Source organism: Marmota monax, unplaced genomic scaffold (assembly GCF_021218885.2).
Source record: "Marmota monax isolate L192 unplaced genomic scaffold, Marmota_monax_Labrador192_F-V1.1 WCK01_AAM20220418_F8-fsc00171, whole genome shotgun sequence".
Classification (NCBI taxonomy): Eukaryota; Metazoa; Chordata; class Mammalia; order Rodentia; family Sciuridae; genus Marmota; species Marmota monax.
The window spans coordinates 2490217-2513123 of NW_026694658.1; the positions used below are offsets into that span (position 1 = coordinate 2490217).

Below are 22907 nucleotides of genomic sequence, written 5' to 3' on the forward strand. Positions count from 1 at the left end.
TGGAAGATTACTGCACAAAGTGGTAACAATGATAATAATTGTTAATAATAATAATAAAATATTATTTAATAATATCTCATTATTATTAATAATAATGAAACATATCATTAAAATCTATTATCACAAATATATACTGCTTCTTGTAATAAACTCTATGGTTACATGCAGTCAAAATATGTGTGTCTTTAAATTAGTATTTTAATTCATTCACTTTTCGGTTATCTGTGATTATACCTTTCCTAAGAATGCCTTGAGACAGTCAAGTTAATATGAATTAAACTACATTAAAAAAAAAGAAGAAGAAGCATATGGTGTGTTGCTATCAATGTAACCTTGCTCTCTCTGAGCCTTGGTTACCTCATATTTAAGGAAAGTAGTTGATTTCTAAAAATACTAGTTCGACTCTAAAAAGTAATAGGCAATATGATTAACAAATCAAAACAAATTTAACCAGTTTCAAAACAGCACAGTGAAGTATAAAAATGGAAATAAATTGTCATAATATTGAGGTTCACTAGTAAAAAGTAATTATATAGACTTTTTAAAATACAAAGGTGAAAGTGTTTTTGCACATGGACCAAGTTCTAATAGATTTACTAGTTTTTGAAAGCTCAATTTCAGGATACTGAGATATCAATTGCACTTGATCATTGTTTCAGTTTCCTGACAATATTTGGACAATGCTTCAAAAACATCTCACATATTGCACATCATCTCATGTATCCTCAAAACAATTTTGTATTCACTTTTTGCTGTTGTTGTCAAAAATAAACTGAGGCTCAATGAGGTAAAGTAATAGGACCAAGCCAATTAGTAAGTAGCAGGGCAAAGCTCAAAACCCATTCCCTTGATTCCAACTTGTTATCTTTCTCCTCACCTGATGCAAAGTTTCTATATACTGCACTTTTTCTCATGTTTGATCTATTTCTTACGAAGTTATTATTTATCGCCATTTTAAGTTCAGAGAGTTAAATAGCTTACCCAAAGTGAGTTAGCAGATGGGGCTAGAACATGTTTCCAAATCGAATGGTAACAAAATCCATGTATAGTGCCAACCAACTTTAAAGAATGAAATATGGAAATATTAACATGTATTTTATTATAACATATTTTGGTAAATCTATACTGCAAATAATTGCTTAGTTTATGGTTATGCTTTATCTCCAAATACAGTGTTAAAGATGGCGCAAAGTAAGATTACTTGGGTCCTTTTACAACAGATAAAAAAGCTTAACGTTCAGTGGATTTCAAAGAACATTTAGATATAAATATAGTATCATCAGTTGGAAAAAACTACCAAGACAACACTTCATCCCAAATAACAACAAATCAGTGCTTGATACTGCTAAAACTTTTCAAAGATATATAACAACGATGACACCAAGTTTATATAAATATGCCACTTGTACAATATGGAATTTTATAATAGCAAGGAGCCAGATTACTTTAATATCAAGTTCTGTAAAAATAAATATGTATGTATTTATTGCTGGAGTTGAACCCAGAGCCTCACACATACTAAGCATGTGCTCTATCACTGAACTACACCCCCAGCCCTAAGATTTATAAAAGTTGATATAGAACATTTTAATGTAAAATGATGAAATTTTGGGGAAAATCAAAATTATATAAATTCCTTAAGAAAGGAAGACCAAGCCAAAAAAAAAAAAAGTTATAAAAAAAGCACTAAAAAACCTCCCCAATTATAAATTGTTAACCAATGAGTCTTTTAATCAGTACTTACCATTAGCTTTTCAAAGGTAATTTCTGGGAACAGTAAGTTTCTTATGGCTTTTGTTTTCTTTTCAATACATTGAAACTTGTTTATTACAGAGTGAAATTTGGTATAAGATGGGTTATTTTGGCCCTAGTCCAAGAGGGTTTAGTTACTGAAAGCACCTCATTATAAGGTGGTCTTACCAATAAGGTGATCCACTGGCTCAGATCCCATGGATATTATAACAAGGCTCCATTGTGGAGTACAGGAAGCCAGGCAGCTAATGGTTCCATCAAATGAAACCCTTCGAAACAAAATTCTTTTTTTTTTTTTTTTTGAGACATGAAAATCGTTTAGGGCTAAGGGATCATAATCATAAGCCTTGGTCATTTTTCTAAATTTCCATTTCCTGAAATGATGTTCTTTATTGTATGTTTCATAGCTGCACAGATATTTCACATTAAGGTTTTAGCTTTCTTAGACATTCATTGCCTGATGTGGTCTTAAACTTTTTTGATTATGAAAAATTTCATTATTAATACTATCTTTACAAATGATTGACATCATTTTGCTATGGAAATAGACAAGAAATATAACAAGAATTCATAAAAGTTGAAATAAACTCTTGTATGGTAGGCTGAGAAATTTGAGATTAAAAAGAGTGTAAGTAAGAATAACTGTGTGGTAATCAAATATACAAAGAATGCCATCATTTACAGATGACTACAATAACCAGTCTTTCAAGTGATTTTACAACAGGCACTTTGATTTCATGAAGAAGTTTTATAAGCAGTTCTAAAGAATTAAATATTTTGAGTGTGTTTTATTATAGGAAAATAATAACATGACAAAGTCCTATTGCAGAAAAATAGTATGAGAATACTCTTTTTTAAAATTAATGTTTTGAATAGAAAGATCATAAGAATAAAAACAAAGCCTTATGTGAATGTAAAAGCAGTGCCAAACTTAAAACCATGTAAAAATAAAATGCATAGTAGGAGCATAGTAAGAATTCTCATTAATTTCCAACACTATTTTATAAAGTTTTTTGGGGGGCGTGAGGTACTGGGGGTTGAACTTGGGGGCAGGCACTCGGCCACTCAGCCCACACATCCCCAGCCCTATTTTGTATTTTATTTAGAGACAGGGTTTCACTGATTTGCTTAGCACCTCACTGTTGCTAAGGCTAGCTTTGTACTTGCGATTCTCCTGTCTCGGCCTCCTTAGCCTCTGGGATTACAGGTGTGTGCTGTGCCTGGCTACAATTTATAAAGTTTTAAATGATTCATCTAAAATTCAAATATCATCTATTCTTTACATTGTACCTTTCTTCCATGAATAAATCCCTTACTGCAATGGTAGTTTTCATGATTCATGGCCTGTATCTATATATATTTTTAGCTCTTCCATATTATTTTATATGCATTGAATATATAAGACAAATTATCTGATAAAACAATTTCTAACATATATCTCAAAAAGTTTAAAAAATAAACCAGTCAAATAACTTTTCCTTTTCCTATAGGATGGTTCATTGTCAGATGATCTATATCCATCAATCTACAGTTAGGGAAAGCTTTATATAAAGCAAGAGTGTACATCAGATACATGATTGGTTACTAATAATTAACTGCTAACTGATAATTAATTGGTAGCCCGCCAAATGCCAAGTACTCTTTCAAATGCTTTCATATGTTTTAACAATGATATAAACATCTTAAGAAAAAACATGTTATCAGTAATGAATACCTTCTATTCTACAAAAGCCAGTAGTTTACTTCTGGACTATCATCTTGGTCAAAATTGTGATTTGAGGAGTGACTATAGACCTATTTCAACAGTGATATCATTGTGCAAAATTTTTGAAACACCTTTTAGTTTTACTAAAGGCTTGTGGCACATGTCTATGCACATTCTCAGTAATGGAAAAAATCTTAGCCTAAAAGGATTAGATTCTTGAAAGAATAAAAAAAAATCTTACTTTGGGAAAGGGGATGATAAAATTGGGTAATAACAGTAGAATCTAACTACAAAATAATATGCTTGATTTCTTCATGTACTTTAGCAATTCTTCTAAAGTCAAATTTGAAAGTCCCCAAAATGTCTTAAGCTTTCCAAGTCATTATGTACCTATCCTATGCTCCCTAAATGTATGTTTTATTTTAAGCATTTTGGAATAAAAGCAAGTCAAAACTGACTCAGAGTAAAATGTCAACAGACATTCCTTTAAATCTTATATATTTAAAGTAGAAAGGGGTTTGTATGACTTTATAGTACTGAATTTTACATTTCATAGATAAAATTAATTCTGTGTAAGACGTGGTATTGCCAATATGACTTAGCAAATTAGAGCCTGAGCAAGGAATAGAGTCCAAGTCTCCTATCTTCTACTTGGTACTCTTTCCCCTACCATGTTACCCTTATCTGTAGTTTAATCAATTTTAGAGGGGAATAATGGTTTCACTCTTTCAAAACAATGTAGCAATTATATTCTAATCTAATGTTTGGTATTTATTACTTACTGAACAACTAAGAAAAATACATAATATCAGGAATCTAGTATTGGGGTCTAATATATCCCAATATTTAGAGATAAATTCTTTAACTGATAAACTGTCAATTTAAATGTCTCTTAACTATTTTTAGGGTTGCAATAACCAATGCTATAGAAGGAGATAAGCTGTATTAAATAAAAATGCTATAAAAATGAAAGCAAAATATATGTATATGTAATAATTTCTCTAAATGAATGTTAAAAATATCTGACTACTAGTAATTCTGACTTGATAACATGCTATATGAACTACTTGCACAGCTCATAAAATTTCAGTTTTGTCTGGGAATGTAGAAGCCTTGAGTACCATATGCAAGGCCCTGGGTTCTATCACTAGGAGCAAACAAAACAATTCAAGTCACTCACAAGAAGTCCAAATTGCCCACTGAATAACAGATGTTTCTTAGAAAAAGATTAGTGTATGTATTTTTGGAATGAAGTCAGAAATGGCCACACCACCCAGCCCCCCTGCCTTTTGTGGTACTGAGGATTGAACCCAGGGGCACTCTACCACTAAGATTCATCCTGAGTCCCACACCCGGACCCCAGCCACTTTTTTGAGACATGCGTCACTAAGTTGCGAAGGCTGGCCTCGAACTTGCGATTCGCTTGCCTTCACCTCCTAAATAACTTGGATTACGGGCATGCACCATCACGCCTGTTAAGAAGAACATCTTTTATAACCATTTTTGATCAAATGTATAATTTCATTCACTAAAGCATAAACACACTCAAAATTTACAGAAAGGATTCATGTCCTTTAAGGAAACATATTTCAGCTGTAGTACATATATGGGTTTGCTTATTAAATTTATACATCAAGTTTTCTATCTTTATAAAAGTTGTATAATTTAAGTTATATTATAAAATACCACTTTCTTCCCCTCTAGAGCTGGGGATCAATTATCACCTTTCCCTGTAATGATGATGAAGTTAAATAATTAAGAACTGAATATGTGGAATATTTCATTTGGCTTTTTTTTTTAACTTTACATAATTTTGTTCATGATGTTTAATTTTAGCTTTATCAAACGAAAGGTAAAACAACTTCAGTTAAGAATGCATGCTGTTGCTAGGTACAGTGGTGCACATCTGTAATCTCAGCTACTTGGGAGGCTGAGGCAGGAGGATCACAAGTTGGAGGTCAGCCTAGGAAACTTAGCAAAACTGTGCCTCAAAGTAAAGTTAAAAAGGGTTAGGGGTGGAGAAAGCATGTTATTTCCTTCCTTAATTTTTCTGACTTGGCAGTTTGGTTAGGGAATAAATTCTTCAAGACAAATTTTGATATCTAAGAAAAAAGTCAGACCAATTGAAAGTAAAACATATAGTGAAATGTAGCTGAGATATGACTAGATGCAACTGCTACTAATATTTATATATCAGCGTGAAAATAAATGGATAAAGCGGACTACAAAATATGAACAGTTAATGTGAAATTGGAAGTGCCCTAGTAAACTGTAGATATCTTTCAGATTGATTAATTTTAAATTACATTTAGCTAAGTAAGACTTATTAGAGGAATAAACTTTGTATGAATCACTTTATCAAAATTTGAGAATAGTAAAATTTACATTTCTGAACATACAATTAGATTAAAAAATCTGATAACAATGAATTAAAGTGAAAATTTAAAGTAAGACCATTTTATCGAATGCGTAAATTATTCTTTACATGTCATTAATTTTATTCTCTTCAATATGAGTGATTCTATTCAACTTTGTTTCTGTGTAATCCTCAGCTTTCACATCTCTGACTGAATTCACTCCTTTCATAGTTCTAATTTCAAAAAAGTCTCCAGCTAAAATGCAATTTGAATTATTACTGAATCCATCGGTTTCAACTAGCTTATTTTTTTCTTCATCTGTTTCTACAGAATCATAAAGTTCAGGTGTAAAATAGATAGATTCATCTTCTACTTCTGTTTCAAAAGTTGTATTTAAACTGGAATGTTTAGCTTCTTCACATTTCTGAGACAGTTCCAAATCTGGATCCTGGGCTTCTTTAGAGCAGAACAGTTCTTTTGAATGATCTTTTTTGGAAAGAGTAGTGTCAATCTTTATTGATGAAATAATGTTTTCTGATTGAGGGCATAGCCCAAACGGCATGTTTACTTTTATATTTGAGGAATCATATTTATCAGTAAGTGGCAAAGTAGTTTTATTTTCCTTATTTTCTTCTTTGAAAGTGGAAGAACTAGAGGCACAATTCTCTGATGTACTGAGCTGGGGTGTAACAGCCTGCATCTTGCCAGTAAAATACTGTCCTAAAGAATTAAAGTTAGACCAGCTAACTTTCTTTGTTTCTTTACTGAAAGTTGGGCTTGAGGATCTGGAAATCACAAATTTTTCAGCTTTCTTTGCTTGGACAGACTCTTCCAATAATACTGGATCATCTAGAAATACAAAAATTTAAAAACTTTAACTTTCTGCTCCTAGCTAACATAATAATTGTTATAAGTATTTCTTAAATTAGGAATGCTTAAACAACTATGTAGAATACATAATTTAGAGCCCAAGATCAGTAATGTTAGACTTTCATCTTAGAACTTAAAGAACAGAATTTTAATTCTGAAAGGAATATCAATCTCATTGTTTCCTAGCCCAAGTTATAATGCTGTCTTCTAAACTTCAAATTACACATCAGGGACCTCAATATTGAATGAGAAAAAGAGGGGTAAAAAGGAAAAGGGCTCAGTAAAGGAGGGAACAAGTCATAAAAATATGCCTTGAAAATTCACCAATCAATGATTGAGAAAAGCTGCCCTAGACTAATTCCTTATATAGCAAATAAGGAAACTAACAAGCACAGAACCATTATTATTTGTTCAAAGTTATAAAACTGGTTAGTAGTTAAGACCAGTACTAGAATCTAGGTTTCCTGATTACCAGTACAATAATCTTGGATTCACTATGACACTTACTCAGAAGCATATACCACAAAATAAATGTTTAAAAATCGATGTTAAGATACAATGCTATATGAATTAAAAAATTAAATTTATATACAATAACCAGAGTTTGGCAAACTTTTTCTATTACAGGCCAGATAGCAAATATTTTAGGCTTTGCAGGTCACACTCTGTTCCAATTACTTAATTGTACTACTCTAGTGAAATACACACACCTAGTCAACTTTGTTGTTGTTTGTAATTATGTAAATGAATGGTGTGGCTGAGTTCTGTTAAACTGATTTACAAAACCACAGCAGGTTTGTTTGCTAATCTGATACAGACTATTATTTCTAATATATTCTAAAATATTTATTTTATCATATGGCATAAAACAAAGAAGTTCATATGAGAAGCATCTCCAAATTAAACCAATTTTTACACAAACTTTAAAATAACAATCATCTCTACAATATGTCTTATTTGACCTTTATAACCCAAGCTGGAGGGATAGCTAGGCAGGTATACATTTTTTCTATTATGACTCAAAAAGGTTAAGTGGCTTGCTAAGAATCACAAAGCTAGTAAAAGGCACGGCAGTTAACAGAAAACCGAAAAGCATGCCCTGACAAAGGTCTGTCCCCCATTCCAGTCCACTGTATTATTTCACTATTTTTGATAACAATTTCTATTATAAGTTTCAACATATTTAAGGAAATAAATCTATCCCAAAATAAATATCATTTCTCTATCATGAAAGACTTCTTTATCAAATATAAATGGGCAGAACTTTTCATACCTTTCTCTTTTCTAGAGATGATATCACTTGGTAGAAATGAGTTTTTAGTAATCACTTTAGGACACTGTAGTTCTTGGACACACATTTTTGTTTTACATTTCGTAGGATGTTCTGGTGGTAGATAACTTAATGTATCAAGTAAATAAGTAGGGCTATCATTCTCCAAATAGGACTCTTCAAGAGTAGATTTACTGTCTTGTATACACTTTTGGTCCTTTTTGGATATATCAATGATTTTTTGGTGCTTTTTGGAAAATTCAGCCAAGGATTCCAGTGCACTTTCAAAAGTTGAATGGTGCTGAATCTGCTGCCTTATCCATTTAGAAAGTCCTAAAGAAAAAGTAAACCCAGAGGTATGTGTAAGATAGTATGTATTAAGAAAAAACTTCATTTTTCTAATGAAGTAATCTAATTTGCATTTGAATATTCAGAATGATTTTCAATATTTTTTCCTTCAATTTTATTTTATATGCACATGATTTATAATGGGGTTATATCTTGGGAAACCCATCATTAAGCTGAAACTATTGTAAATTGAAAAAGCACTTAATGCATCTAACCTATCCTACATGATAGCTGAGCAACACAGTATATACTATAGAGTACCAGTTGTTTATTGGCATGATCACTTTGGCTGCGTAGGACATGCAGCTCACTGTTGCTGCCCAGTTTCACAAATGAGAATTATACCATGTATCACTTGTTAGAAAAATATCAAAATTGAAAAAGATCAAAAGTAAAGTATGGTTTCTGCTGAATGTGCATCTCTTTCATAATTGTAAAGTTGAAGAATTTTAAGTGGTACTATGGTTAAGTCAGGATATGTCTTTATTCACCTCGTTTGAGAATATCTAGGGAATAAAGCAAATAAATTATATCATAATTCCTCACAAAAAATGCCTACTTTTTTCATAGGGAATCTAGAAGTTGTAAACAATATAATCCTCCATTCCATCCTTCCAAATTTGGCTCTATTTCAAAAAATAAACTTGCAATTCCAGTCTCAAAGGTTTTCTTGATCAATTCCAAATACATCTTAAACTATTGTGGAGGTGAAAGAAATAACACTCTTTTGTGGACAAATCATATCTGATTTTAATTTTTATTAAATAATTTTAAAATATATAAAAAATCAATGTATAGGATATGATTTGACCTGTGATATATGAAAACTACATAAAAATTACCATATTTAGAGTATAAAGTATTATGGTTCACTTCACAATAAAAAAAATCTTGATTTTTATAAAATAAGTATTCCCTGCATAATGTTACTAAAACTAGTAGTTTTTTTTTTTTTTTTTTTTGACCAATTAGTTTTAAAAGTCACTATGGTATTATAAGTTCAGAGAAAGATAAAACAGGGTTTCAAGAAACCCAAATCATTATATTTCCATTTCAAATACATTCCTTTAATTTTTTAAATATATTTTTTAGTTGCCAATGGGTTTTTCACTTTATTTGTTTATTTATATGTGGTGCTGAGGATGAAACCCAGGGCCTCACACACGCCAGGCAAGTGTTCTACCACTGAGCCACAACCCCAGTCCCCTTTAATTTTTTTAATGGGAGCTTTTCTGTCAATTATCTATTTATGCAAATTGAATTTAAATAAAAAGTGGTCATCAAAATGAATTTGTATGCCATGCACAGTGGCACATACCTATAATCCCAGCAGCTCAGGAGGCTGAGGGAGGAGGATCACGAGTTTAAAACCAGCCTCAGCAACAGTGAGGCACTAAGCAATTCAGTGAGACCCTGTCTCTAAATAAAAAATACAAAATAGGGCTGGGGATGTGGCTCAGTGATAAAGTGCCCCTGAGTTCAATCCCGGGTACCCCACCAAAAAAAAAATTTTTGTTTGGTGTTGTCCCAATATTACCAGGAAAACATTTTACAATTTATGTCAGAAAAAGAAAATAAAAACCCTCTAGAAATAACAGGAAATATTTAATTCTAAAAATCTCTAAATAATTCTGAACTAGGAAGTAAAAGTTTAGATTCTAGATTTTAAAATTAAAGAAAAATTAAACAGATTTCCTCTAACCTTTTTTGTTTCCTAGGAAAAATGATTAGACCAAATAAAAATGAAATTCCCCCAAACTGAAAAATTTTAGCATTATATAGTTGCCTTTTCATTTTGACCTTTTTGCAATCAAAGAAAACCTTTTCAGTGTAAGATGTCATTATTTGCTACTGAAAACTTGAAAGGATCTGAGCTCCACCTGGTGACTAAATACTAGGACTTAGTACTTTTTACTTTTGGTTACTACTTAATCGAAACTACTGCTTGTTTTATATTGAAAGAAAATCAAGAAAAAAAAAACTATTCTTACTTTAATCTTCAATTACTTTTTAATGTCAAAATATAGTAATTAGACTCTAAAATGGAAAGTTAGAGATCATGTCCACACATAGTTAGTGAAAAAAAAAATCAGTTTAGCATGTCTTTATTATGGCATATTGAAAATTTTAGCTTAAAAAATAAAGTAATAAAGATGCAAGTAGGACTGGGGCTGTGGCTCAGCGGTAGCACACTTGCCTGGCATGTGTGAAGCACTGAGTTCGATTCTCAGCACCACATATAAATAAATAAGTAAAGAAAGAAAAAAAAAGGAAAGAAGGAAGGAAGGATGGAAGGAAGGCAGAAAGAAGAAAGAAAGAAAGGTCTATCAAAAACTTTTAAAAAATTTTTTAAAAAGATGCAAGTATATCCCACAGCTCTTTGAAAATGAGTGAATTCTTCATATTAGCTTCTGAACCAGAATGTCAACGCTGGATAAATACTAGAGGCACATATTTATTGATTTGAGCGGGGGAAAAAATGACCCTCTACTTGATCTTGTCCCATGTAGTGGTGCTTTATTTCCTTTCAGAAATTTTGACTAACAAAAACTCAAAACAACTAAAACATCTCTAAAGTAGCAAATAAAAACCAACAAACTTCAATGTAACCTAAGACAAAAGAGAAACCTAAGTGGCCAAAAGAGACACACTTGCTTATTTAAATTTAAAAACAGTATTTCTTAGAAAATTCATTTCTGTGGAAGAGCTTTTACTCTGAAAATGGCAAACAAAGCATATTATAAAAATGCATATTATTGAATTATATCTCATATTCTATGAAACTAAAGAATCCTAGTTGATCTAATCTTTGTTGATAACCAAAATTCTCATTTACATAGAATTTTTATAAACATATGAGAATTAAAAGATTAGATTTCCAGTCCATGGGAATTGTCCATGTTTGATCTAATAATTCATATTTTCTGTTCAACTCTTTGTCTTTTAAAATAGAAGCCATTAAATACAAAGCCTTTAAGATGGTAGAACAGGAAGCCTCAGACCCACCTTCCATCTATGGAGACATGGATTCAACCATACACACCTCAAATTCCTTTACGAGATATCCAGAAACCAATTAAGAGGCTCCCGAACCTAGGTTAGTGCAAAACCAGATGCATCAAAGCAGGTAGGAAAATTTGTGGCACCTTCTCACCACAGTCCCTCCCTTGGAACAGTACCATATGATTGGGAGTAAAGTCCCAGCTCCTGCTTCTCCCGGGAGAGAAAGAAGACTGGACTGTATGTCCAAAGTTCTGACTTTTCAGATTGGCTGCATGAGGCACTTGCCTGTCTTGCTGTCTGGAAGTGCTGACATGACAAGCATAGTCCACATGACCGGGGACTACTGGGAACAGAAGAAGAACTGGGCAGCACAATGCTGCTCTGCAGGAACCACGATACAGGAGATGGAGGTTGATGTAGCTCAGTTGCCACTTCGGGGGTTGGGGGTAAGAGAAGATGAGTGTGTGTCCAAGGTTTTGGCTTTTCCATGAGCTACCCAGGGACTGGTTTCTGCTCACTCTGCCATGGAGCACTGGCAGAACCTGGCATACTCTATTATGCCTGGAACCCACTGAGAAAAGAGCTGGGCAGCAGGCTGCTGTTTACGAGATTCCACAACACAAGAGATTACTAGTCCATCCAAAAACAGAAAGAAAGGGAAAAAGAAACTAGCAAATTCCTCTAATTAGGAATCTAGGCACCTAAGTCCAGAGAAGACAGATCCACAGAAAAGGTTTGAGAGGCTCCCAGAATGCCTAGTAGACCTGAAGAGTAAAGGTCATTTCCTGTGTGAAGCTGTGAGAGGTGGCTGTTCTTTTAAATGTGTGAATGCCATGACAAAGCTGAAGAACAGAAACAGGTAAAACAGACCTACCCAAAAAACAAGACAAATCCTTAGAAACTAACTCTAAAGGAATAAATGTATGTGAATCACTTGACAAAGGACTTAAAATAAATGTCAAAGGGTGCTCACTCATGAACTCAGAAGATGGAGAGAGAGAGAGAGAGAGAGGAGGGAGAAAATAAATGAATATATTTTAACAAAGAGATAGAGAATACAATGTGATGGACATTATTATCCAAAGTACATGTATGAAGACACAAATTGGTGTGAATATACTTTGTATACAACCAGAGATATGAAAAATTATGCTCTATATGTGTAATAAGAATTGTAATGCATGCTGCTATCACATACAAATTAAAAAAAATTAATTAGAAAGAGGAAAAAAGAGCAGACAGCTTATTTACAGAAATAAAAATAAAAATTATCCCCAAACTAAGGGAAAGACTGACATCCAGGTTCAAGAAACCCCAAAAATCCAAATAATCTAAGATACATTATAACAAAACTGCCCAAAGGCAAAGAAAAAACAATTTTTAAAAGCAGGAAGAAAAAAGCAATTGATCACACATAAGTGAACTTCCATAAGACTGTAAATGGATTTTTTAGAAGAAACTCACAGGTTAGAACAGAGTGGCATGAAAGAAAACAAGAACAAAAGTAAATAACTGCTAACCAAAAGTAAATACTAGGCAATCTAAAAATATTTATAAATGGTCCTGAGAACTAGATGATAATTTTTCAGTAATCAATTAGGATATTTTAACATAAACATTTTTGTAACATCTTTTTTGATGTTACTGAGATCTCTTCCTGAATTGATTTCTATTTGGGGAAGAGGGATCCCCCAAAATACAGAATATGATGAAGATCATCTATAATAAATACTACCAAAAAAAAAAAAAAAAGAAAAAGATAGAAAGAATACTAGGCAAAACTGTCCATCTAAATGAAGAAGAGATAAAGACTTTCTCAGATAAATAAAAGCTGAGGAAGGTGGGGTGGGGTGTGGTGTGGTGGTGTATGCCTGTAATCTCAGCGGCTTAGGAGGCCAATGTAGGAGGATCAGGAATTCAAAGCCAGCCTCAGTAATCTAGGAAGGTCCTAAGTAACTATCAAGACCCTGTCTCTAAATAAAATACAAAAAAAGAGTTGGGGATGTGACTCAGTGGTTAAGTTCCCCTAGGTTCAATCTCTGGTAACACACATACACACACACATACAGCTGAGGAAGTTCATAACCACTAAGACCTGCCTTATAAGAAATGCTAAAGGAGGTTTACTAAACAACCACAGAAAGCATATGAATGTGTAATTTGTTGATAATGTTGTCTACAACAATGATACATAAACCTCTCCATCTCTTTTAGGAGTACTAGAGATCAAATCCAGGGAAATACGCATCCTGGGCAAGTGCTCTACCATTGATCTATCTATATTCCCAGTCCCATAAATCACTTTAAATGCTGATACAGAATTTAAAAGATGAAAGTATAAAAACTAATTATAAAAATATGTTAACAGATACACAGTACAAAAAGGGGGTAATTTGTGACTTTGATTATAGACTGTGTTGAGGGAAAATAAAAATGTAAATATTTTGTATGCAATTGAATTTATCAGCTAAAAATAGACTGTTATAACTATAAAATGTTTCATGTAAGACCCATGGTAACCACAAAGAAAATACCTAGAAAAGCCACGTAAAAGAAAATGAGAAAGGAATCAAAGCATGTCACTTCAAAAGAATCAATGAAATACAAAGGAAGACACAAAGTCAGGAAAAGAGGGACAAAAGAGCTATAAATCAGACAAAACAATGCACAAATAGCAACAGTAAATCCTTCTCTATCAATAATTACCTTAATATAAGTGTATTTGCTCCCTGTCTTACTCTACTCAGGTTGCTATAACAAAGTACTCTAGAGTGAGTGATTTTAAAATAAAAATTTATCCTTTTCAGTTCTGGAGACTGGGAATTCCGAGATTAAGATACCAGCAGATCTGGTATTTTGATAAGCACTTATTTCCTTGTTCACAGATCCCTGTCACCATGCTTAATCTCACACAGAGAAAGGAATACTCCTCTGAATGGAATTATTGTCCTCCCAAGAGACAGTAGTGTGGACAATAATCCCATTCGGGAAGGTATTGCCTCCATGAACCAATCACCTCTCAAAGACTCCATGTCCTAATGGCATCGCCTTTCGGTTAAGGATTTCAACACTGAATGTTGGGTGGACCATACTAAAGCACTATCTAATCAAAAGCCATGGAGGGGCTGAATGGATCCAACATATGCTATATAAAAGATTCATTTAAGAAGATTTCAAGAAAAAGACAAACTGAAAGTGAAAGGATGGGAAAGATTTTGGGTGGCTATACTTTTACCAGAAAAAATAGACTTTAAATCAGAAACGGTCACAAGAGGGGCTATAGATGTAGCTCAGTGGTCAAATACTAGCCTAGCATGTATGAGGCCCTGGGTTCAATCTTCAGTATTGAGGAAAAAAAATTCTGTCACAAGAGATCACAAAAGATGTTATATAATAATAAATGTGTCAATCCACTAGGAAGATATAAAAATTACAAATATATATGCCCTTAATATTCTAGCAACCAAATATTTCTAAAGAAAATACTGACAACTAAAGGGAGAAATGACAATAATGAAAGATTTTAACACCCCCAGACAGAAAGTCAATATGAACCAATTGAATAAATCAATACTGTAAAACTCATAGAAGAAAACAGGGGAAGAGCTGCTCCAAGATAAAGCTGAACATCTCCTTCCCAGCCACGGGCTGTTAGAAACTCATTGAAGTGGACGATGAACGCAAACTTCGTACTTTTTATGAGAAGCCTATGGTCATAGAAGTTGCTGCGGATGCTCTGGGTGAAGAATGGAAGGGTTATGTTGCCCAAATCAGTGGTGGAAACGACAAACAAGGTTTCCCCATGAAGCAGGGTGTCTTGACCCATGGCTGTGCTCGCTTACTACTGAGTAAGGGGCACTCGTTATAGGCCCAGGTGAACTGGAGAGAGAAAGTGCAAACCTGTTCAAGGTTGCATTGTGGATGCCAATCTGAGCGTTCTCAACTTGGTTATTGTAAAAAAAAGAGAGAGAAGGATATTCCTGGACTTACTGATACTACTGTACCTCAAAGACTGGGACCCAAAAGAGCTAGTAGAATCCGCAAACTTTTCAATCACTCTAAGGAAGACGATGTCTGCCAATATGTTGTCATTCCTTAAACAAGGAAGGTAAAAAACCCAGGACCAAAGCCCCAAAGATTCAGTGTCTTGTTACTCCACGTGTCCTGCAACACAAGTGCTGGCGTATTGCTCTGAAGAAACAGCGTACTAAGAATAAAGAAGAGGCTGCAGAATCTGCCAAACTTTTGGCCAAGAGAATGAAAGAAGCCAAAGAAAAACGCCAGGAACAAATTGCCAAGAGACATAGGCTGTCTTCTCTGAGAGCTTCTACTTCTGAGTCCAGTCAAAAATAAGAATTTTTATCAGTAACAAATAAATAAGATCAGACCTTCAAAAAAAAAAAAAGGAAAACAGGGGAAGAACTTCATAATATTGTCTTGGTAAATACCTATTGTTCTATAATTATCATATGATCCAGGAATTTCACTCTTGGTGTTTATTCAAAAGAATAGAAATATGTTGAAGAGATATCTGTGTTCTCATGGTCACTGCAGTATTGTTCCCAATATCTAATAGGTAGAAACAACCTAAAAGTCTACTGCCAAATAAATAAAAAGAATAAGTATGTACATACAATTATTCAGTCATAGAAAGGAAAAAATCTGGTCAGATACTTGACATGGATGAAACTTGACATTGTGCTAAGTGAAATGAGCCAGTCACAGAAGGATAAATATAGCACAATTCAATTTATATGAGATATCTAAAATAATCAAACTCAAAGAAGCAGAAAGTGGTGGTTGCCAGGTTATGAGGTAGAGGGAAATAGGGTACTGCTTTGTACTTTTTAATTATATGAGATCTAGAGATCTGCTATAAGTATTGTGCTTATCTTAATGTTGCACTATTTGGGCAGATTTTAATGTTTTTTACTACAGTGAAAAAAAAAATTCTCACTAGTTTTTACTTTAAACCTAGCTTAGAATCTTACCAGATATATAGCGATTTGGGTTATTCCTGAAACGGTCATCCACTAGAATAAGAGCTCCCCAATCATTTCTGTGTCGAATACACCTACAAAAAATAGAAGGAAAATAAAATACATATAACATGAAAGATTAAAGCTAGGTTTCTAGAGGAATTGACAGAAAATTAAGAAAATCAATGGTGTATCAATTATACACACCTATAATCAAATCTGTTATTATGAGAACAGTTACAGAAAAAGCTACCCAATATAATGTATCCAAGTAGGTAAAAATAATAATAATAATAATAAATCCTCTGGGACTTGGGATGTAGCTCTGTGGTAGATTACTTAGTATATATAAGGCTCTGGGTTTAACCCCCAGAATCGGAAACAACAAGCTGCTGGGATTACAGGAGTGTACCACTGTGCCTGGCTCAGCTATAATTTCTACAAATATACTTTCTCTTTCTTTTTCTCTCTTTCCTCCTTTTGGGACTACTATTGTGTGTATAATATGCTTGATAGGATTCTACATATCTCTGGGATTGTTATTCTTCATTCTTTTTCTTTCTGTTCCTGAAAATGGATAATCTCAATTGATGTTAACTTTAAATAGCCAGATTCTTTCTTTTGACTATCAAAATCTGCTAATGAATTTTTCATTTCATTTATTGTCCTTTTTAACTCTAGAATTTATATTAGTTTTGTTAAAAAAAAAAATTAGACCTTTATTGATAGTCTCTATTTGCTGAAGTGATCCATCATTCACATAGTTTCTTACAATTCTTTATTCATAGTTCTTGAATGTTTAACTGACTTTGTCTACTAAGTAAAATGCCTGGGCTTCCTCAGGAAAAGTCTATTGATTACCTTTTTCCCCAGAGTGTTGAAGTACCTTATTCTTTCTTTGCCCATGTCATATTTTTTGTTAACAACAGTACATTTTACATAATATAATGTGGCAACTCTAGAAATCAGATTCCTCTCCTTCCTCACGGTTTTTTATTGCTGTTTTGTTGTTGTGATTTTTCTGAGATAATACTGGAAAGACTGTGTTCTGTTATGTGTGGCCATTGAAGACTACTTGGTTAGATTACTCATCAGCTAATGAGCATATAGAGATTTCTTTAAATGTCTGAAGCCCAATATGTCTCTCATTCTTTTTTTTTTTTTTGGTACCAGGGACTGAACTCAGGGGCACTCGACCACTGAGCCCAGCCCTATTTTATATTTTATTTAGAGACACAGTCTCACTGATTTGTTTAGCACCTCACTTTTGCTGAGGCTAGCTCTGAACTTGCAATCCTCCTGCCTCAGCCTCCTGAGCCACTAGGATTATAGGAGTACACCACTATGCCCAGCATGTCTCCCATTCTTTACTAAAAAGCTCTGCATATGTACAGACATGTTTAGGCGGTAACAACTCTGCCTCAGTATGTACTTCCTGTTTCAACAGATCAAGATGATAGCTTAGGGTCTTCTCAGGTCTCCTGAGCATGTACAGATCTCCATGTCAGTGCAAAGTCCTACACGTATGTGTAGCCCAGTGAAATCCCAGGAATATGTAAGAACTTTTAATCTTCTATTGACATTTCCTCAGCTTTTCTCTCTAAAAGTTTTAGTTATCCTTATTTGACCAAATTTTACTCATTGCCTTATGCTACTATGAAGTTAAATAACTGCTTGGGTGAGCTCAGAGTTAAGTCAAATAAAGACGGCCTTGGGAGTGGGTTCTTCTAGGGAACCACCAAATAGGTCACATAACACTTCATAAGACTACTCTGTGAATAAACTTTTCTTTATTAATTTCCAATCTACACTGTGTTCTTTGCTCATAGTTACCTGTTATCTTTGAATTTCTAGTAGAAGTTCTCTTGAAGTGCTACTTGGATTTTGGCAAATCTGATTTGCTAAATTTGTATCCATATAAATATGAAGGAAATTAGATTGATCAAGTTAGAAGAGAAAAAAAAATACTCTGTGTATACACTCTAGCCTAATTATATCCCATCCAATGGTTGGCACATTGCTGGTTTTCACCAAGACTATTGGCTGCTGGTTTTTAAGGGTACTGTGAATTTGGACAGAGGGGAATAGAAATGAGGTGAGCTAAAATGCCACAGAGATCACTGTTCTTGAAGGAGATTTCAGTCACTTATTATTGTGATAGTAGGAGCAAATGTGACTCCATTTTGTTTTATGACTTCATCCTGTAAAACAACCATGCCAAGTAGAAGAGTCATGACTGGAGCAAGATGTTCTTTTCCTTTTGCTATAGAAACCTTTAAGAACACGGAACTACCTAATGGGGTATTGTTTCTGCAACTAGGGTAACGGGGCTCTGTTTCTGTAACTGGGGTGACTGGGCTAACTTTGATTGGTTAGGCTTCCCTCCGCTTGACTGCACTGTCCCACTTCTGTAACCTGGCTTGCTTGCATTGGCTAGACCCCTTGAACATCCCTTTTGCGGTTTTCAGGCTTATAAGGAGTGCCCTTGCAATTGTTCGGGACTGATCAGGGGAACAGCTTTATGTTCTGGTCAGCCGCCACCGGTGTGCTTCAATAAAGGCTTGATTCGATTATACGTGAGTGGTCTGGAAGTCAGTTTATGAAACCCTGGGACCAAGCTTTAACTATAACATCATGAATAAGTGCTTCCTGGAATGCTGTAACCTTTGGTTAATATCCAGAATTTTGAAAAAGATTTTTAACTATTTTTGTCTATTTTCTCACTGCTTTTAGAATTTTCAGTTTTCTGTTCTACCACTTTTGATGTTTTCAACCAATCTGTTAATACTTTGCTAAAGATATCTTCACCTAAGTTCAGAAGAGATAAAGGTCTGTAGTTTTTTTTCCCTCTTACTTCTGTTTCCCACCCCCGCTCCTTTTTAGTACTAGGGATTGAATACAGGGTAATGTACACTGAGTTATATCTCTAGTCCTTTTTATTATTTGAGACAAGGTCTTACTAAGTTGCTGAGGATGGTTTCAAACTTGCAATCCTCCTACTTCAGTCTCTCGAATCAGTGGGATTATAGGCTGTGAGCCACTTCACCCAACAACACCCCCCCCACACTTTTTTTTATACAGTCCTCATCTGGTTTTAGTAGCTGGTTAGTGATGGCCTCAAAAAATGAATTAGAAAGGGTTCCATCTTCTTCTATTTCCTAGAAGAAATCATATAGAATTGGTGTTATTTCTTCTTTAAATGTTTGGTAATATTTGCTGGTGAACCCATCTGGATGGAGATTTTTTTTCACAAGGCTTTTAACTATGAATTCAATTTCTTTAATAGATTACTATTGAAGTTACCTATTTCACCTTGGGTAACTTTTGAAATTTTGAAGAATTAGTCCATTTAATCTAAGTTGTCAAATATGTACATACTGCATGGTCCACAATATTCCCATAGTCTTTTCATACCTGTGGGGTCTGTAGTAACATTACATCTTTTATTCCTGATATTAGTAATTGTGGCTTCTCTCTCTGAAGTCAATTTTTGTTAAAGGTATTAATTTTATTGTTCTTTTCAAAAGAGGCTGCTTTTATTTTTATTATTTCCTTTTTTCCCATTTATTATTGTTTTTCTTTTTCTAGAATGTTAAAATTGATTCCAGCTCTTTCTTCTTTTCTAAAATAATCATTTAATGGTTTAAATTTCCCTCTGAGCACTGCATTAGCTGCAAACTATACATTTTGATATGCTGTATTTTCATTTTTGGTCAGTCTGAAACATTTTCTAATTTTCCTTGAGACTTCCTGTTTTACTACAGATTATTTAGATGCATTCTGTTTAATTTCCAAGGATGTGAACATTTATCTGTTAGTGATTTCTAGTTTAACTGTTTTTTTAATATTTATTTTTTAGTTGGATACAATATCTTTATTTTATTTTATATTTATTTTTATGTGGTGCTGAGGATGGAACCCAGGGCCTCGCACATGCTAGGCGAGCGCTCTATGGCTAAGCCACAACCCCAGCCCTCTAGTTTAACTGTTAACTAAAAAAATAATCAATTGCTTATTATGGTTAGACAATATACTTAGTATGATTTTTTGGTGATCTATATTCCATATGCATTTGAAATCAATGTTTATTTTCCTATTATTGGGTGGAGTGCTCTATAATGTCAATTTATCCAGTTGATTAATAATGTTCAAGGACTGGTCAAGGACTGGGGTTGCGGCTCAGTGGTAGAGGGATCGCCTTGCACTTGCGAGACCTGGGTTTGATCCTCAGCACCACATAAATAAGTGAAATAAAGGTATTTAAAAATATATAATGTTCAAGTCGTCTATATCATTATTAGTTTGTTGACTAGTTCAATTACTAAGAGAAATTTTAAAACCTCTCAACTATGATTATGGATTTACTTCTTTCTTTAGATCGGTCAGTTTTTGTTTCATGTATTTTAAAACTCTGCTTTTAGATAAATACACATTTAGGATTGTTATGTCTTCTTGGTGACTTATTTGATTCTCAAACTTTGCCACAGCTATAAAAACTTTTCTCAGTTTGGTCAAACCCTTTATGCTCTGTTGAGAGCCACAGCCTGAGGGGCCCCAGCAAACTTCCAGCTGCCAGCAAACTTCCAGCTGCCGGCTGATGATTGGCTCACAGCAGCCCCAGCAACATCTAGCTGATTGGCTCCTCTGCGGTGATGCTCATTGGACTGTTTCCCTGCCCTTTCAGACCACGGAGCTGCTCATTGGGGGACTTTTTTGGCTCCGCCCACGTGACCCAGCCAATCGGCCTCAAGAGCAGGAGGATTGTGGGAGGTGGGGAGAAGCTTGTGTGGGAGAGAGAGGCTTGTGGAAAGCCGGTGGTGGCAGTTGAGGCTCTGAGGGTTTTTCCTGAGAGACTATTTTGTTTGTCGTGTGTGGTTCTAAAAATAAAGTTAGTTTCTTTTGACAAGTGGCTCCTGATTGTGCCCAGCCAGACTGCGGCAATGCTCTGAACCCAATTTATGATAACAGTCAGGCCTGCTGCACAGCTTTCATCTCAGAGCTTCCTTTCCTAATTATTTTGAGCATTCTCTTTGCCCTTCTTCAGAATTGGAACCTGTTCCCTGCATCCTTGATATTGTTCGTTCTAGATATTATTATAATTATTTTAATTATTATTATTATTTATTATTATTATTGCGGTGGTGTTGAGAATTGAACCCAGGGCCATCAGATTAATTCCTGGAAAAACTTAGAACTTGAGGCACTCTAAAATGTCAATGAAAGTGAAGTTAAAAACAGGAGTATCAGTTGTAGATACATATGTGAAGCAGATAGACAGTTCCCTCTTCCATCCAGATTAACTTTTTTTTTTTTTTTTAAAGAGAGAGTGAGAATTTTTTAATATTTATTTTTTAATTATCGGCGGACACAACATCTTTGTATGTGGTGCTGAGGATCGAACCCGGGCCGCACGCATGCCAGGCGAGCGCACTACCGCTTGAGCCACATCCCCAGCCCCAGATTAACTTTTTAAATAAATATTTTGGTATTATAGAATACCAAAATCAATGTAAAGTCAGGATACCATTCTATTTTGGGTCCACTTCTTTTTTTTTTTCCCCCTGCAGTGCTAGGACAGAGCAAGCACTCTACCACTGAGCTATATCCCCAGTCCTTGATTTCTGTTTAAAGTATCCTATTGAGATATTTATGTTAATAAAACAATTAAGAGAAAAAAAGGCTCTATCTTTCCTTTTCCCATTGTTTTCATATTGCCTTGCTCAAATAAATTATGCTCACTTGAGAAAAGAGTTTACTTTTAGTAAAGCAGACTAGTGAAAAAACTCAGTGCAGTTGAAACCTGGTTACAAAACTATCTGGTATGTTTTTGAAGACTGTTATTATATTTCATAGAGTAATATTATTCCAAGTACTTTAATAATCCACATGGGCTTTAAAAAAAGACAGTATTAAAATAATCAATTGATTTTTGATTACTTTAGATTTTTAAGATGTATCACTTAAAAAAGAGCACCTCAGAATAGAAGTGCCTTTTCTATCAATTAACATACATTATGAGTCTCAACAAATAATGTGAAATATTTATTTGATCTTTACTTTTTTATTTAAACTTTTTTTTTGCGTGTGATATTGGTGATTGAACTCAGGGGTTCACACATGCTCAGGCTCATACATACATAAGAGCTCTACCACTGAGCCACATCATCAGACCTTTTTATTTTGAGACAGAATCTTGCTAAATTGCCCAGGCTGACTTCAAACTTGTGATCCTACTGCCTTAGCCTACCAAGAAGCTGGGATTACAGGAATGTGCCACTACACCTAGATAATTGTTAAATTTTTTATTGATTATTAAAAGGATATGTTTCTTTCTAACAAATTGCTACTTTTAATGCTGTTTACCTGAAAAATCAGTAAAATGAGAGCTGGGTGTGTCCATGATTTTTATTTAATTTATTTATTTTGTGTGTGTGGTATTGTTTATTTGTGGAACTTAGGTCCTCACACATGCTAAACAAGCACTCTACCTCAGAGCCACATCCCCAGCCCACAAAGAAGGTTACTTTGGCTTCTCATGGTTTCTTGAAATCCAAGGTACTGTTTATACTAAAAAGAAAAAAAAAATCAATTCAATTAAGAATATTTATTTTCCTGAAGCTGAT

At 34.1% G+C, this 22907-nt stretch overlaps 1 protein-coding gene and 1 pseudogene across 4 annotated transcripts in view; one reads left to right on the plus strand and one right to left on the minus strand.

Annotated features, from left to right (window-relative positions):
- Positions 1 to 2106: 2106 nt before the first annotated feature.
- The window catches only part of Brip1 (BRCA1 interacting helicase 1), a 157381-nt gene continuing 136580 nt past the window's right edge, over positions 2107 to 22907 (minus strand). For 3 of the 4 annotated variants that reach the window (XM_046423251.2, XM_058572327.1, XM_046423253.2), the window contains 3 exons: positions 16297 to 16379; positions 7958 to 8287; positions 2107 to 6663 (listed from right to left, as the gene is read on the minus strand). In XM_046423251.2, coding sequence (XP_046279207.1) covers positions 5939 to 6663; positions 7958 to 8287; positions 16297 to 16379 — 1138 coding nt within the window. In that variant the 3' untranslated portion in view covers positions 2107 to 5938. The remainder of the gene's footprint in view (positions 6664 to 7957; positions 8288 to 16296; positions 16380 to 22907) is intronic. The other variant, XM_046423252.2, reaches the window with a different exon arrangement.
- Positions 11635 to 15658, plus strand: LOC124078433 (small ribosomal subunit protein eS6-like; annotated as a pseudogene).